At 43.4% G+C, this 17,376-nt stretch overlaps 1 protein-coding gene across 1 annotated transcript in view; it reads right to left on the reverse strand.

Annotated features, from left to right (window-relative positions):
• Window positions 1-17,376, reverse strand: part of cv-c (crossveinless c) — a 345,201-nt gene that overhangs the window by 195,547 nt on the left and 132,278 nt on the right. Inside the window, exon 5 of the mRNA XM_071587904.1 lies at window positions 1,577-2,054. Within this exon, the coding sequence (XP_071444005.1) occupies window positions 1,577-2,054 (478 nt within the window). The remainder of the gene's footprint in view (window positions 1-1,576; window positions 2,055-17,376) is intronic.

Consider the following 17,376-nt stretch of genomic DNA (forward strand, 5'->3'; position numbering starts at 1 on the left):
ATGGTTCTTATCAGGCACTGCCCAAAACCTCCATCTAAGCTATATAAGTTCTAATAAATACCAAGCGTGCCCCTTGCACCGGAAAAAATTGTCTCCGAGTCAGAGTTCGTCGGCAAGGGACGCTCGAAAACGCAAGTAGGATGACGACGAGTGCGGAAATCCATAGGTGGAGGGTCGCCTTAATCGGTAACATGCCCTCATTAGGGCTAAGAGATGGAGTGAGACGGAGGAAATAAGTAGGAAAAAATGGGAGGGTAAAAAAGGGAGAATTTCCCTCTCCAATTCCGTCATCAACGGATATAAACCTGAGTCAAAAGGGAGGGTGAAGAAAGGGTGGGAAGGGAGAGATGTATGCGCAGAAACAGGGGTGTGGGTGAAGGAGCGATAGAGAAGGAGAACGCGCCACTGAGGGAGGGAGGAAAAAAAGAATTTCATTTGGAACCCTAATCTTGGATTATTAGGATTATTTTTACGGGGAACTTCGAAAATGGATGATCCGAAACTAGATAGGATATCGGGGCATAAACACCTCCTTTTCGTCTCTATTTTAAAAGCTTTTCTGTTTCGTCCCGAGCTCTTTTCTCTCTCTCTCTCTCTCTCACCCTTCCCTCCTTCCCACACCTCTCCCAACCTTTACCACCTCCCGGCATGTATTCAAAGAAGCAAGAGTGAAGGGTGGAGGGAAATGGGGGATGAGGTCGAGGTGGATCGGCGCTGGGGGGGGGGGAAGGGATCTCGGAAGGAGGGGGATCCATCTCCGGAATACATATACAAACACGCGATCACGCTGCATGGACGCCCACGAGGAAATCTTTTAAAATAAAATAAAAGCAGCTTCAGGGGCTGAGAAGAGAGGAGGGGGTGGGGACGGTGGAGACGAAACGGGGGCACACAGCCCTTCGCGCGTTAGTGAGAGTAGAGCCGCGGCAATCTTTCTGCCCTCCTCCAGAGCGCGGAGAAATAGAGACGGATGGGTGTGTGTTTGTGTGCGAGGGGGTAGCTACGCGCGCGTGCGCGTGTGTGTATATATATGTACATTAATATGCATATATTTACAGGAGTAACTCTGGAAGACACGAAGACTGCTGGGACCTCCGAAATATCTCAGAAGTTCAGTTCTTTCTTCAGTGTGTGTGCTCCTTTTCCGTATGCCTTTTTTCTGACTTAGATTCACGTAAATCCTTAACAACGTCACATTATTTCGTTCATTTGAAAACAATAAACTAGGACTCGTATTTACGAGAAATGAAACATACACACACAGGTACAGTATTTAGACATAATCAAGAGTATGTGTGTATATGTGTGTGTGTGTGTTCATACTCGAATATATATAGAATATACACATAAATAAATTGCAGTTCAGCAACCCTTCTGCTAACAAATAACGAACGTAGATTAAACTTCTTTTTTTAAAACCAATTAAAATTATAAAATATTATTTATAAGTTAAAATGAATGACTTCCGCCTAAACTGAGAGGCAAGCGTGCGTGTGTATGCATATACTTTTTGTGTGAGTGTGCATGTGTTTTCAAACTCCTCGGCTTGAGACAGCGTGGCCTCGAGAGGACTCACATGTCATTGACGTCATCGTCTCCAAAGATGCTGTCAGCGACTCCCCGGAATCGGACGAGAGGGCCGCGGGCGAGGAGGATGCGATCTGCGAGGAGGAGGAGGTGGAGGTGGGCGCGGTGGAGGAGAGCGAGGAGGACGAGGCGGCCGACGAGGAGGAAGGAGACGAGGACGCGCCCCTCTCACGGCCCCCCTCCTCCTCCTCCTCTTCCTCCTCCTCCTCCCCCCTCAGCGGCCGCCGCGATGCGGCCCCCTTGTCCGCAGCCCCCTCTGCCCTCCTAGTTCCCTCGGCCTTCCGCTCGACAGCGCCACCGTCGGGCGGCGTCCCGCCGTTTCGCTCCTCCTCCGACAGGTGGCCGTCGGAAAGCCAAGCGAAGCTGGAACTTCGCGAGACGGCCGCGGTGGCGCTCGGGCTGGTCTGGGTGGCGGCGTCCGCTGCGCTCCCGTCGCTCAGCGTCCGCGACAGCGACCGCGGCGGCACCTACGGGAGAGCAAAGGGAAGCGCCGGCGTCAGGCAGGGTGTGTGCCTCTCTCCGTCCGGGCAGCGCGGGAGACGCGAAAGGAGTGAAGAGGCAAAGAGGGAGGACGAACATTGTTCGTCTGATCCCAAATCGAACTTCCAGTACGATATCGTCGTGCTGTGGAAGGCGTACCATCACTTGCTGTGCTTAGGGACTATTCGGCTCACTCAAACGAATTAAATTGCACGCGTGCACCAAGAAAATATGGTCAAAAAATATTGAAAACAATACGCCTTTCTTTCGCGTACACAAATCAATATTTTTTCGATACATGATAATTAGAAGTCAAAGAATTTTTTTAAAATAGCAACTGGTTGGCCGTAAAAATCAGATCTAAGCAGAATAATGGACCTCGTTCGTTCATCAAGTCTTACCGTCGGATATGATACCGCGAAATCCCTCGTGTCTGGGCTTACTCTCCGTATATTAATTTATACATGGTTCAATTAATGCGTAACATAGAAGTATTGAGAGAAATTAAAGAGGAAAGGAATTTAATGAAAGGGGAGGAGAAAAGGAATATTAAATTTGTTGGACATACTATCGGATATAACAACTTCCTGGAAAATAAAATGGAGGGGAAAATAATAGGAAAAAATAGAAGAGGAAGGCAAGAAAGCAATTTATAGATAATATATAGTATATAAGAGCAACAACCTACAATGAACTGAAAAGAACGGCAATGGAGAAAGACCATTAGTGCAACGACAAGGCTCCACCTTAAGAAGATGATGATGACTTTTGAATTACGTCATTGAGCTTCTGTTTGAAATGACATTAAGAACAATAACATAAAAATCAATGACGGAAATAATTTATTTCTTAGTGAATTCGCTCAAAATTCAGGAAAGGAATGCCAATGGCAATTATACCAACAAATTATGTTAAACTTAAAAATGTAATGGCTTATCCTAACGAAGTTTGCAAGCTCACATAATAATTCATTCCTAAAGCATATTGGCATGAAATATTAAAAATTACAACAATTAAAAATTTTGCATTGCAAAGTTATTTTTACGTTTTAAAGCTTAACGCGTTTTTTTACGAGAGAAAATCAATAAATGAATCGCAAAATTGTTATTGAGGCAAATAATGATCAAAGTAACTTCCTGAAGTTGATTTCACTTTTATATTCACCCTGTACATTCAGAGTTGCATTTACAAAGTAAGCTCATTTGCTTAAATACCACGTGAACCCCTTGGGTAGAGACCCCATTATGTCGCACATATGGTATGGTGCGAGTGCTCAATTTAGAAATAACTGAAGACAAAATCTTAGTAATTTTAACTATGAATGAAATGTTTGTTAAAAATCTTCATTTTGAGGTAAGAGAAACCTTTTATATTTGCTTTACCATTATATATTAAAATCCCTGCTTATTCTTAGAAATGACTTAATTTTCAAGTGTGAAACATGAGACGAAAATGTACACAATGGAGTGGAACAGGAGGAAGCAAAACTTAGAAAATTATTTTAAGTCCAAAATGTGCACAAAAAGGAGGTAATGACAAAATACTCGACATGAGGTTAACAGACTTGATAATTAATAGGGAGGAACGAAAGATCAGTTCACCACAGCACATGGAACAACTAATGATTTTGGTGTAGTTAAAAGAGTAAATAATAGAAAGGTTTATATTGTAACTCCATTCAAATATTCGTGCCTGTAAGACCATATATTTTTTTACTATACAAAGTCAATTAATAACTCGCAAAACTAGATAGAGGCAATAAAAGTTCAAGTAACCTCTTGAAAGTTAACTCACTTTTCCACATAAATGTATTCCCCCTGTACGTTCAGGCACGTAATCCATCTCTTTACAAGTCCATCATCATTTTCAAAACGTCGGCCACGCAAATGATTTTTTTAGGGGTCCGAACAAATGAAAATCACAGAGTACTGTGGTGGATGTGATGTACTGAGTGCTTCCACTGTGCGATGGACGTTCCAAGCGCTCCCAAAGATATGATCGCAACAGCTCCTCCGTTATTGTTTCTGAGTCTTCTTGTGACTTATTTATTGACTTACCCTCGTATTACACAGCTTGCTGATAGTATTCACTCATGAATAGGTTAGCTTAAATTTTAAAACTACTTGTCAACATATATTTCTATACAGTGCTATGAAATTATTTCGCCAAATATCTTCACCCTAGCACCCGGAAAGGATATTACTTGTAGTTTCAGCCGGAGAACACCAGACACATTTTCCAAAAGCATCGATCACCCCTTCGTGGAGGAATGAGATTAGAATTTTTTTAAATTGAGGTATTGCGTCATTGTCTTAAAAACATCACGAAAACTGATGGTTGATGGTATGAATGTATATATATATATATATATATATATATATATATATATATAATTATATATATATACACACACATATATATCTCAAGCTTGTCCGACGAAATCTTTTCATTAACAGAAAATTTAAACTCTAAAATATTGTATCGATAAACCAGCGCTCCTATATTGGATTGCTATGGTGCATGAAAATTTTAAGATTATTAAATGGATGTTTCTGAGAGTAACTTTCATTTACTTAACTAGTTTTTTAACATAAAAATAAAAAAATGCGAATAAATTGAACCTGTGGAGATATATTAGTATTTCATCATTGAAATGCGACGGGTGCAAACATAGCAGCTACACAAAGAGCGAGAATAACCGGTATTTCTGGAACCGAATGACTCCTCCCTTCACAATGTTTTGACATCTCGACGAGCGCGGACTGCTAACTAGACGACAGGATATGAGCACGACTCTTAACATCGAAATGTAAAGACCTTGACAACATAGAGGCATACCGCTGGGATCGCTACTCATGGCATAAAACCTTGAACGAAGAGAGAAGTCTTTACGGCTATAGTTTGGAGAGAGAATTCTGTAAACTGCATGCTAATATACAAGAGAACTGTCATTTATGGCACTGGGGAAAAGATGTCTCCTCGAGGGATACGTCAGCACATAATGGACAAAAGGTGAAATATTTTACGACCGAATGGGAACGTGGAAAAGGAATCCGTAAAATCCAGGACGGGGGCCAAGTCAATACTTCGCGGTCGTCGTCAAGTCTTCGCAGAAATATATTTTTACCAGTTAGATGGTGCATGAATCTCAATAAATCCTTCGGGAACCTCAATAATTTGGCTAGTAACGCCGCGTTGCCATCCGAAACTTTTGAACAGTTGAAAGCCTTGCTCTTACAGAAGACAAATAATAAACCCTGTTAAATGCAAGTCCATTTGACTGGCGTAAATGTATAAATATCTCGATGATTCCATATATTTTGTAAGCATGAAATCAATAGATTTTAATAGAATTTTGTAAGCTTGGAGAATAGCCCTCCGCCTTAATCTGAAGAGAAGATAAAAAATGGAGAAAATAATGTGATGACATATGTACAATAAGGTCTTCCTTCCCGCTGAATCTGAAATTTGAGCGACAAATAAATAATACCAAAGAAATATTCCTAGCTGTCCGTATGTCTATTTCATGGCTTCAAAGTAAGTGGTGATGAATAGGCAATTTAAGGAGTTTACTGTTTAATATTATAAACGCAAGTACGCAAGAGAACATCTCTTCCTACCCTTGCATATGCAAGACACGCACATGAGGAGAGCCATGAAGAATTCTCAACTCGGATCAATCAAAATCAGCTCCCTATTGTCTGCGGTCACTCAAGGAAATTGCATACATTTGCCAGAGCATAGAGCTCCAATAATTGAAGTCCAAATTAGAACGAAATTCAAATGATCCCAAATGCTGAATGTTTGAAGGGATTCAATACCAGTGTTCCTGAAATGTATTAACGGCGACATTTTCCTTCACCAAATTATTTTTAAAGTTTATCAGCATCTTAAAAATTCCCACCAACCTCGACTTATCCTCAGTTATGTGAAGTATTTTCCTCCAGAAGCATACCTCCTTAAAAATAATGTAGAATGGACATTCAGCACCAGCGAGTAAAACTCGGAATCAGCGAAAGCTACGGAAAAATCGCTGTTACGACTCGGAGAGCATAATCCGACTGCATTCGAGGATTTGACGTGGTCTCTTTCGACGGATTCCAGACAAAAAAAATGCAACGCTGGCAACTGGGCGGGTCAGTGACGGCGCCAGCAGGTCCCGGAATGAGAAGCGCGCATGATTAGTGTCCAGTCATCGAGAAACATGACCGCGTGCATAGGTACTTGATGAAAAAGAAATTAACATTCTCAGCATCATAATCACAGGAGAAGGGTGCTGTCGGTAGAATGGCAGGGGAATGTTCAACAGTATCGAGTGACGCCGAATGGCGGGGACTGAGACGATTTTTCCGGCGAAGGAAAGCGTGAAGAATACGGGTGTGGAAAAAAAGAAAGGGCCAAGAGGCGGAATTAGGGCAAATGAATCGCTCGCGGCAACAACGCACAAGAGTCCAACCCTTTTCTACGCGTGATACTCCATGATAGGTGGTGAACTCCCATAGCCTACTGAGTGTACGCTATGGAAACACACGGCATCAAGTACAACATTAATCGGCGAATCTTCTGTATGTGACCGAAGGTGTTACCCGCATACCTGCCAAGGTGTCCTCATCACTACGGTAACGTCAATGTACAAAGATTCACGATGATTCATATCTTCCACGAAATACCTTATACCATACCTATTTAAATGTTAATTTAAAGATCAACTCGAATTTCTATTCTCTCCAACTGTGTACCGTAAAGTACATCCAATTTGAAGCCTCCATAGGCCAATTGCAAGTTTTCTTCCGCGCAGTTTCAAATTATAAACTAGTCCCCGCTCAACATATGCACTAGAGTTTCAATGATGTCACATTTCAATGAACGGAGAACAGAACTAAATGTACATATAGTATACATCATTGCCTCCAAGCCGCCACCAACTTGGAGACGTGAGGCAGCGACCGTCAATGTATCCTGAAATTGTGCGCTGAACTAATCGCACAAATATTTTCCGATCTTGGCTTTTATTTGGGTGCCACATCTTGGTATTGCAGTGATCTCGGAGTGACCGAGGGGAGAGAGAGCGGTTGTTTAAATCCGCGGGTGCCGGAGATTATTCCTACCAATTCATCCGGGTGGTCCGAAGCGGGTGGAATGCGAGTTCCGGGTGTGGGTGCGTCGGGAAACGGGAGAGCGACGAATGTCATCGCGTGTTCAACGACAGCCAAAAAGGAATTCGCCACCACTTGATCCGAGGACTCAGTGCCCGGCCATTGTCTGGCTATCACCACCCCCGCCCATATGGACCGAATTCGTAATGAATCCACGAAATTAAGCCGGGGTGAGTACCAGCGGGTGGGAGGTGTCGGCGGGGGAGAGGCGCGCGACTCGAATTCGATTGGGGATAGGTGTGGGAGGGGGTCGGTGTAAGGGGAGGGGTATCCATCTGTGTCCTCCCCCCATATTGTCACGCGTCCCCCCTCCCCCAAGTGGTTGTCCTTCTGCCAAACAAGGAGAGGCAGGTGGAAGAGGGGTGGGGTGAGCGTGTGCGTGTGAGAGAGAGAGTGTGTGTGCTCACGCAGGAGGAGGGGGTGGTGACGGAACGGATGCCGCCGGGGAAAGGGGGGAGAATGGAGAGGGAGTGGGGAGGCGGGTGGGGGGAGGGAAGGGAGAGAGGAGGGATTGCTCGGAGCCGTAGTGACTACGAGACGGGCTCACAATACGGCGGTGCGGAAAGACTCCATTTAGGTTTACGCTTGAACAATCGCACGAAGTCGCTCAAGAAAAGATGTCTGAAGAGTGTCGATGCCATTAAAGGAATGAAAGCGATTGTGCAAATAAATCTAACATTTATGGACGAATTCAATAGAGAGGGTTTCCCGAGTGAAACACGTAACTCTCGAATCGTGCTTACCTTAATATTTTGTTACTACATGACTCTAGCAATAATGGAATAGGACACCCTATAAGGTATACGACCTCTCACGTGATATTCCAAAAAAAACTGAGATTTATATCGATCGCGACGCGGCACCGTTATTTGGTACCTGTCATTTAAAATAAGAGGTTTTCCCGACAGCTTTTCGCGACACAGTTCGAAGTCGAACACCAATATTACCAATTACCTAATAAACAACGGGTTATTTAAAATAAGGTATGGCCATTAGACTACATCCGAGAGATAAACACTATGCATGTGTGAAGTTAAAAGAGTTGGAAAAACGAAATCATGGGATTCCTTCTTGCGTCTAATAAATAGAAACATTTTGGTATCTGCTCTGACAATTCCTTCTTCTACACAAGTAAATGTAGTTTACCTACCTGCCCTTGCAAATAAGCACGTATTTTGGGGCCGCCTCATTCGGCTACTCGTTATTAAAGCATTAAAAAAGCAATTCATTCTCCAATCCCATTTGAGGAATTCCTCGCCAAATTGCAAAGATAAAAAGTGAAAAAAAATTTGCAATGGAAATTAAACTTTTCATCTCTCAGACAACAAAAAACTTGATACTATTCGCTGTTATTTTCGGCAAAAGCAGGAATGAGCTCAGGACGTGGGGGGAATTCCAACCGAGTTTACCTTGAAAGGACCAGACTTGAGTTTTTGCACATAAAAATCTCAAATGCCTCGCTATTTCCCAGGGTTAGAAGGTGCCTTCTAACACCCCTTAAAAGGTCACGAAACCGTAATCTCTCCATTATGTCGTTTATCTTTCGGGGGCCCATAAGCTCGCCAATGCTAACGGACTGGATGGCGGAAGTTTTCGGCTTCCGTCTCCTCCGTCACCATTGAATCTTATTATTGCGCTTGAGAGGAATGAAACGAGACAAAAAGGAGTCGCGTTAGGGCAATGAGTCTTCACTATCAAACAGGAACTTAAAAGGGAAGAGGAAAAAATGCAATTTATTAATGGGCGAGGATGACCGAGCGTTCCTTTTGATGCGCAGTGCGACCACCTTGGCGATTGAGAACGCGTTTGACCACTTTCGTGGTCGAAAGACGAATCCCCCCACCGCCACCTCCCCCTTCCTTTGCGGAATGTGAAAGAGGCGACGACTGATTGGGAGATGGTCCCCCGCTCCCCACCCGCGCAGACCCTGAGCCACCCGCCACCGCGGTCGAAGATTAGCGAGTGCTTCCGACGGGCCGAGAGAAGGGAGACCGGGGGTCGAGCGGTGGCATCTCCGGATGATCCGAGTACCGAAGCAAGTCGACACCTTTGCCACTACTCTGCAACCTCATGCGGAAGGGAGATGTGAGTGTATTATTGGAGATGGAGTCATCATAAATAATCTACAGACTAAAAGGTTCGATTCATGGACGGTCACCGTCGACTATTACTATGCACTGCATAGATATTTCGTAAAAAATCATCCTGTTTGTTCGACATCATTTAATCCTTAGGTTCTCTCTACCTATATTGACGCCGTCGGAGAAGTTAATTTTCTTCCTCCTACTGGTCCGCTTACCCAACATTCTCCCTTCAACTGCGGACATGCCATTATTTCAAAATGTTTCTCCTTCCTACTTTAGACAGCCCTCTTCGGATTTCAATCACCAGCTTCCTATCTTCTTCCTCCATTTTTCAAACTTAGCTCTCTCATTCTCTATCCTTCTTCTATGTCCAACTCGATTTCTCAATCCTTCGCCATACTTACCAATCACGTAAGCTTCTAACCTACGCTCATCCTATAGACTCAAAGACAAGGTTTCGCATTCATTATGACCTGCGCTCAAAATTTGGATTTCCTTATATTTTCATGGCTTGGCGTGGATACTGAGTACGCGAATGATTATGGTTTTATTGTACAATTTTCAACCCAAGAGCCCACTGGTAACATGAGGTCGGTGGTGTTCACCTGGTATAAGGCTTTGCAGCGCGTGAAATTCACACGAGAAAACGGAGCCAATGTCTCACAATCGGCCACCTGCGGTTGTTCACGAATTTACGGGATCCAGGAAGTATAGCGTGGGTTTTCCGTGGATTTCCGGAGGCATCACCCGGAAATTGTGAACCCGGGCCCGAACCGGAACTGTGTAACCATTAAGCTACGGCATTTATACGAAATGGATTAACTTTGTTCCACTCACAGAAATGTTTTACTTAGCATAATACCTAAATAATACATGGTTTTATGTAAATGAAAACATATGTGGAAAAACAAAGTTACGCTTTTTCATCTAAATAAGAAAGAACTCCACAACATTACGCTGGATAAAACTAAGGCTAGAGATTCTCGAATAGTTCATCAAGGTGTATTAAACATAATTTTTACGATAAATAAACTAAAATTGTGTGCTTCGGCTGCAAATCAAAGACCTTAATGGCCCTTTAACTCATAAATTTTATCTTTACGATAAGTGAATCAATCTGAAGGCTAATGCTTTCCAGTAGATATAAACCTATCTATATCGGCAGCTTTGTTGCACAAAATTATTTTATTGGCATTTTAAGATATTGTTTCCATTTCATCCTCGCTATTTCATGTTCGTTGTCATCAAAAAAATCAAACGTAAAGAGCAAATTGAGGTTTATGTACTATGAGTTTCCAGTCGGGAAACTCAAGCTGAAGGCAATGCTCTCACTCACAAAAAAGAAAAAGTTTGAATTGCTTATTCAAAAGATTAAAGCAGCAGAAATAGACTGCATCCGAGTTTCAATGCTCCCGATTAAGCGGCGGCGGCGGCACTCAGAAACGCATCATCCAACTGAAAAGCTTCTCTTGGCTTTCTGGCTTGCAAAAAGGTTTTCCAAACGAGCGATGACGTAATGATACGATGAAATCGCGCATTATCATGAAAACTGATATTATTTTGCCTGCGTTAATCCTCATGTGTACCCCGAAATCATGGTACGGATTTGGGGGAGAGTTGAAGACTAAATTGAAATTTTAAGAAGCTATTCTTCAATTTAAATGGCCAAAGAAGCCTACGTCAAGTATCTTACCATCACAACATCGGTGATGAAAACCATCTGATATACGAAGTATAAACGCAAAATTGGACCAATTACACACAGTTGATACAAAATAATAAACTGATAAACATTTTAACAGCATTAAATACGCAGTGAATACCACAAGTCTTACATCAATACTATTAGGCCATTGACAAGCTAAAGGCACAGAATGAATAACATACCGAAAAATAGTTAGTTTCTCCTTTTAATGATCCACAACAAACGCTGATTGAAGAATCGGGGAAAACTAAACTCAATTTATAATATGCATGTATGATTACATGATATTACTGTAATCATTACCTTTTAAGTGTTGAGTTTAATATCTTACTTTAAAGCTGAATTATACCACCTTTTCTTTCTATAATAACATTGAATTCTCCAAATCTTGCATTAAAATACACAAATAACCACGCAAAGATTTTTCTATCAAATATACGTAACCGCCTCTTTCTTATTCCTAACCTTCGTATTACTTATTAAAAGAAATCAAATTTTTGAAGTAATAAAGTCCAAGGCAATAGTAGTACAATAACATCCTTGACAGATTTTTCGCCCAAATATTTAGTTAAATGATCTTCTCGCATACTGTGACTAGATGAGCAGTCATAGTATCTCCCACGGATGTCGTTATCTCACGGAAAAAGCCCTGGAAATGCGCTCCCGACTTGGACATAGATGGTACACACAGATTAGATACGCAAAACGAACACAGCTACTTTAATCAATCGGCATTTAACGCCCTTTCCATTATAAGTAATATCAAAAGTAAGCTGTATCCCGAAAGAATAATATTTACCCTCTTTTCTTTGCATTCAATCATGACATCGCTTAGGGAAGAGAATTTTCTTCAAACAGAAAATAGCAATGTTGGTCATGAGCATCGAGCACATTTTTTATGCTTACTTTCCGAAAATAGTGCTGCAAAATAATCTTATCCCTTTGTGTTTAGCAGCAATAAAAAGATTTAGTGTTTATGTGATCCAACGGCTACATTGAGCATGCACTATAAAGACGACCAAGGAAAGGATTTAGCATTCAATATTACATGTTTCAGTTTGGGAAGAGACTATCCAGGAGAGATTTCTGATAAATCGGGCGGATAACGAAAAAAAAATACAGGAAAAGTCTCAAAAATTTGTAATTCACTTCGTGGTAGTTTGTAAGATCTGGGTGACATCGAGTCTTTATTTTCGCTCGGACTTCTTCTGAGTCTAACATCTACAAGGGATAGCATACGCACAAGTGATTTATTTAACAAAACACTTAGCACTAAGTTAATGGTAGACGACTCCTTTTTTTTAAAATGCTCCATTTCACAGAGGTACCGATGCGACGATTCCCGCCGCGACAGGAATCCACGCTCGAACATCGAACGACTCTCCCACGACGAAGGGCGAGGAGGGCTCGACACGCCTAGCCCCATCCTCCTTTTATCGGCCCGTCTCATCGGTGAGATAAAAGAACGAAGCAGATTGGCGCGCATTCATTCCCGGGCCGAAAAGAATTCTCTCTCCCTCCCCCCGCCCCGCCCCCTTCCCCATGCCGCCTCCACTTTTTCATCCCTAGAGGTCACACCTCTTCCCATGCGAGGGACGCGGAATGGCCCCGCGATGAAACTGCGCTTTCCTTCGCCTCGCGCCCCGTCGAAGCGATACGGCATCGAGATGAAAGGAAGGTGAAGAATGCAGGAGGAGAGAGGAAAGGAAATAATGAAAACGAAGATTGGGAAAGGACCGTATGGGGGGAGAGGGGGGGAGGTCCTTCTGCTACATGGATCCCGCTGGTACGAGACGAAAGGCGGGGAGTGGAAATAACAAGAATGGGTGATGAAACAACGCGATCGCGCGGCACCGAACGTATTTTCGGCGGATCCACGGGCTCCGTCGCCGCCTCCACGGTCAAGACGACCAAAGGGATCTTCTCGAACGGTCACAACGGGGCTCGAGGTAGCAACCATCCGAGTCGAAGGTAAGCAAACCTGACATTCCGACGGAGACGTTCAGTGCGAGGGTGATCGTGAATGCCTCGCCTGTTCGTTCCGCGTATTATTTAACGCAGCGAAGTCCTTATTCATTGTCGTTGCCCAATGAGGGAATGGTGTGTCGGAATCCGGTCACGTAATCGCGGAAAAATGTAGTGCACTACGAAGTCTTTCCGCAGACGGCGAAGACGCGCTAACGTCTACGTGGCCTCGGAGCTATTCGGCTAAGGAGCAGTGATTCGCATCGAAAGAGCGACCATTCAATTCACTGAATAGGATCGGTTCATGGAAACCAATGGAGGAGAATGCATCACCTGTTACAGAGGATACACCCAACTAATAGGCTGTAAACTTAACTAACTCTCGTGGGATAAGGACTTCGGCATTGATATGCTGCCAGCATGATAGATTTTCAAGAGAAACGTTCTCCGATCACGCACGGTTTAAGGATTTGCCTCGTTGGGGACTTCTATTTCTTGATCTGAACGCTTGCTTTTCAAACGATTCCAGAGGGTACAAACATTAATGAAACCACGAAAGAACAAAACTTTTTACAAAGCTCAATGAAATTGCAAAGCTTAATCGTGGCCCGTAGTAGCAATATACGAGCGTAAATGGACCAGATTGAGCTCAACTAATATATTTTTAAAGAGTAAAATGGAGTTGTATCACGCCAATGAGAATTGATAAGTGAGAAAAATAAATTCCACGCAGCCAAAATACTGAGCATCTCAGATAATTAGGACAGATTAAATAAACCGAGGTTTTTGGTGAAAAAACAATGCACGAAGAAATAACGCCTGGAGATATTTTGGGGAAAACATTTAAGGAAAAAATGTTTTTTTACTAATTTTAAATAAGATACCGATACAAATTAGTAAAATATAATACCTATAACGTTTAAATGACGTGCATGCTTTTTAAGGATTACTCGGCGGAACTATACTCATCTCGGGTATGATTCCATTTTTTTGTTTTCGATCGGACAGAGAATGTTTTATTAACAACGACGTCTTATTAATCTCCTTTAAGAACTTTGCTGCCAGATGCAGACATTCCGCTTACCCGTAAAAACAGGGACTGTCCAGCACAGGTTTCCCCAGCCTACCCAAACAAATTCCAAACCGACAACGACCTACTGCCAAATAAAATAATTAAAAATAACAGCGCTAATTCCCCGACATGGAGATTTTTAACTTAGGTTCACCGGAATGTCCCTTCCACCACGGCATCTCCGAAAACTCGAACACTCAAGAAACAAAAATTTAAAAATCTCTCGATGGGCACACCTCGACGAAGTGGATAGATCATTATTCTTCGGGCAGCGGGATCGAGAATATCGGAAGGGCAGCGGCCGCGCGGGTCAGCCGGATACGAGGAGGACGTTGGGGAGGAGGGGGGGTAAAAAGTTGACGCTTTCGCCAAGGTGTGTTGTAAGGGGGGGGCGCGGGAATGGGGGAGGGAAGAGGTGGTCGTGGGGGAGGAAACTTGGCTTGGGAACGAGAGAACGAGGAAGACGAGGAGGGAGGAGGACAAATGTCGTGAGAAAAAAGAGGAGTGCGAAGGCGTCGTCGTCGTAATCACGCGCAATGAGCGAGCCGAGTTGAGGCGTTGTAGTAGAAAGGGTTTTAGTGGGGACGATATGGAGAGGGGCGGGGCGCGAGGGAGGGAGAAAGGATGAGCAGCTAGTGGTGGGATGGGCCCAAAGGGGCGATTTCCAGCCCCCGAGAGAGAGAGAAAGAAATGAGAGAGGGAAGGAGAGGAAAGGGGTCGGAGCCAGTTGTGGCTTACTCGCACCGCTGCTGCTGTTGCCACCGTTCTTCCCGCTTCTCCCGCCTCATCCATCCCCTTTCCTTTTCTCCTTTAAAGAGTCGGATGCGGACAGAAATGGCGAGGCATCCGCCCAGAGAGTGCGTTTACATGGAAAAAATCCCCACTCCTCCTCCACTCTCACGCACCGGGAGGAGAGTGGAGTTCGATTCCCCTTCCGGCGGCAGGAAGAGCGAACCAAACCCCCTCAGCTCAAGCAAGAAGCCGCCTTCCCGCGCCGCGCGAAATTTCACCTCCGAGGTCAGAGAGGATGACCGGGGTATACGGTCGAGTGAGAGGTTGGGGGAGAACGAAGTCCAAAGGAATTTCTTAATTAATCGAACCCACATCGGTGAGATCATCACGCGCTAATGAATCCAAGGGAAACCTGCACGATCACGTTTCCAGGATCAAATTACGGGGGTGGGTGGAGCGGGGTAAAGGGCATAGGAAGGAGAAGGGGGCAGTTCTGGAACGTTTACCCATGTAACCGTTAATGACGTTTTGTTATACATTGACTAAAATCTTACCGCGGATTTAAACAGTTGCGCTCCTTTTAGCCAGGCAGTTGAATGAACCAAATAATATTTGCCTTTGAAAAAATACGCCAGGGATTATGTCCTCGATGGATATATCCTTTCAACATGTATGTTCCTCAGAGAAGCTATGATTAATGAGGCTGGCTAATTTTGGATCAGGGGAAAATGGGAAGAGAAGGAAATGAAATTCTGAAGAAATGATGGAGTTCTGAAGGATTGATAGTATAGCCCACTTAGTACCAATCAAATGTTACAATTTGCGTAACACGTTCATATTGGCCTGAATTCAGAGGTCCATGCGACGGAGCACACAGCAAAAAACTCGAAGGTTGGTTTGACACTGACGCACTTGGCGTATTCTATGACACCCAAGGAAGAAAAATACATACGAGGGAAATATTCAGGAAAATCCAGAAATCGAACCTCAGTTATAACGAGTAATCGAACCTCATCCGTCACGTTTCATAATAAACAACAGTAATCAAACCGAAGACTGGATAAAACTCACATCAATCTAAGCTCTATACGGCTCGTGCAACCCAAACAAAAGGGTAGGGGGTCCATTTCCTTTCTTTATACCGCCCGCGGTTTCCCAAAAAGATGTGGTACCCGAAAAATCACATAGCCAGTGGCTTGAGACGTCACTCGGAATCAAGCATGGGGCACTCCGTTCATTGCCTCAATGCTTTATTCGATGAACTACCACAACTAATATGCAAAGAAATAATGCAGGGATTTCGATGAGTGATCGAAACTTGAGCAAAAATGTCTCGAGCGCGCTGATAATTTCCACGCATTTCCTAAAGCCACCGGTGGAGATATGATTCAAAAACGATTTTAGGGTATTATCGCAATCTGTACAAGTATACAAGTATTACCCAAATGGCCATGGGTGATGCGATGAAGTTCGGCAGAGACTTTGATTTGCCATTTAAAAGAATTCACTTTAGCCCGCAGGCGGATCCATTTCTTCCAGACCGAATTTCAGACAATTTCGTCATCTTGGATGACCTACGATACTTGGGAAGAGGCTGGTACAGCACACGCCCAGTGCAGTCAACCGCGACGACGCGATTGTGAAGAGAAGTTTTGGTGGCGGCGAGGTAACGCCCTCGCGAATCCAGAGGTTAGGGGTTCGATTCTCCCCGCGTCGATTTTCCTCTACCAAATCCTTGGATGTTTCAGATTTCTTTTTTCGTTAATTTATGCTCAGAATATAATGCGGAAAGGGACAGACATGTCTGTACTTGAATTAGTGTTCCATAAATTAATAAATCCGATAAAAACAAATCGCTCGCGCCTGAATGATAAAAAATTTTTCCTATGTGAAGGAGTGAGGACTACCTAAGCAAGTCTGCAACCCCGAGAACGCTGGTTTAGTTTAAATATCTAGGAAGAATAAGATAAAATCTTATGGCATCGTCTGGGTGGTATTCTAAAAGCCTTAGAGCATATTTCCGCTGCATACGGATCATATCGCGCTCGCCTATCTGAGCTAACTGTCCGAGAGGTTTTGTAGACTATTATAAAAAAAAATGCTTTTCGAATTAACCGTTGACGCTTGGAGCAATTTCCAGGTTACTTGCGTGTAGGCGAGAAGGTTTCAAACAGCTCCCTTCCCCCTATATATATATTGCCTGTATGAATAATGGGACGCATAAAAGATAATCGAGTTTGGCGTTTGCCAATCTTAAACATTCTGTGCAGAAGAAAGATCTGATGCTTTCCCGACGCAGACTGTTACTGAAGTCTGCGTCGGGAGCTACACCGGATCAAAAAGTCTGCATTTCCGCAGACATTCCGATAAATTTAAACATCGGCAGAAATGCAGACTATGACTTGGTTTATTACACGAACAGACTTTAGCAACAGTCTGTAGACAAATCCATAATTTCCCACTGTCGTCATTACATATATTATACAAGTAATGCAACGTATTATATCATTTTACAGAGCATGACGGTCAATATAAGTAAGACACAACAAGACAACTCTAATTTCACCAGAAAATTTTAAACTAAATTTTAAGATA

The sequence above is a fragment of the Hetaerina americana genome, unplaced genomic scaffold (genome assembly GCF_022747635.1).
Source record: "Hetaerina americana unplaced genomic scaffold, ioHetAmer1.1.p SCAF_3, whole genome shotgun sequence".
Classification (NCBI taxonomy): domain Eukaryota; kingdom Metazoa; phylum Arthropoda; class Insecta; order Odonata; family Calopterygidae; genus Hetaerina; species Hetaerina americana.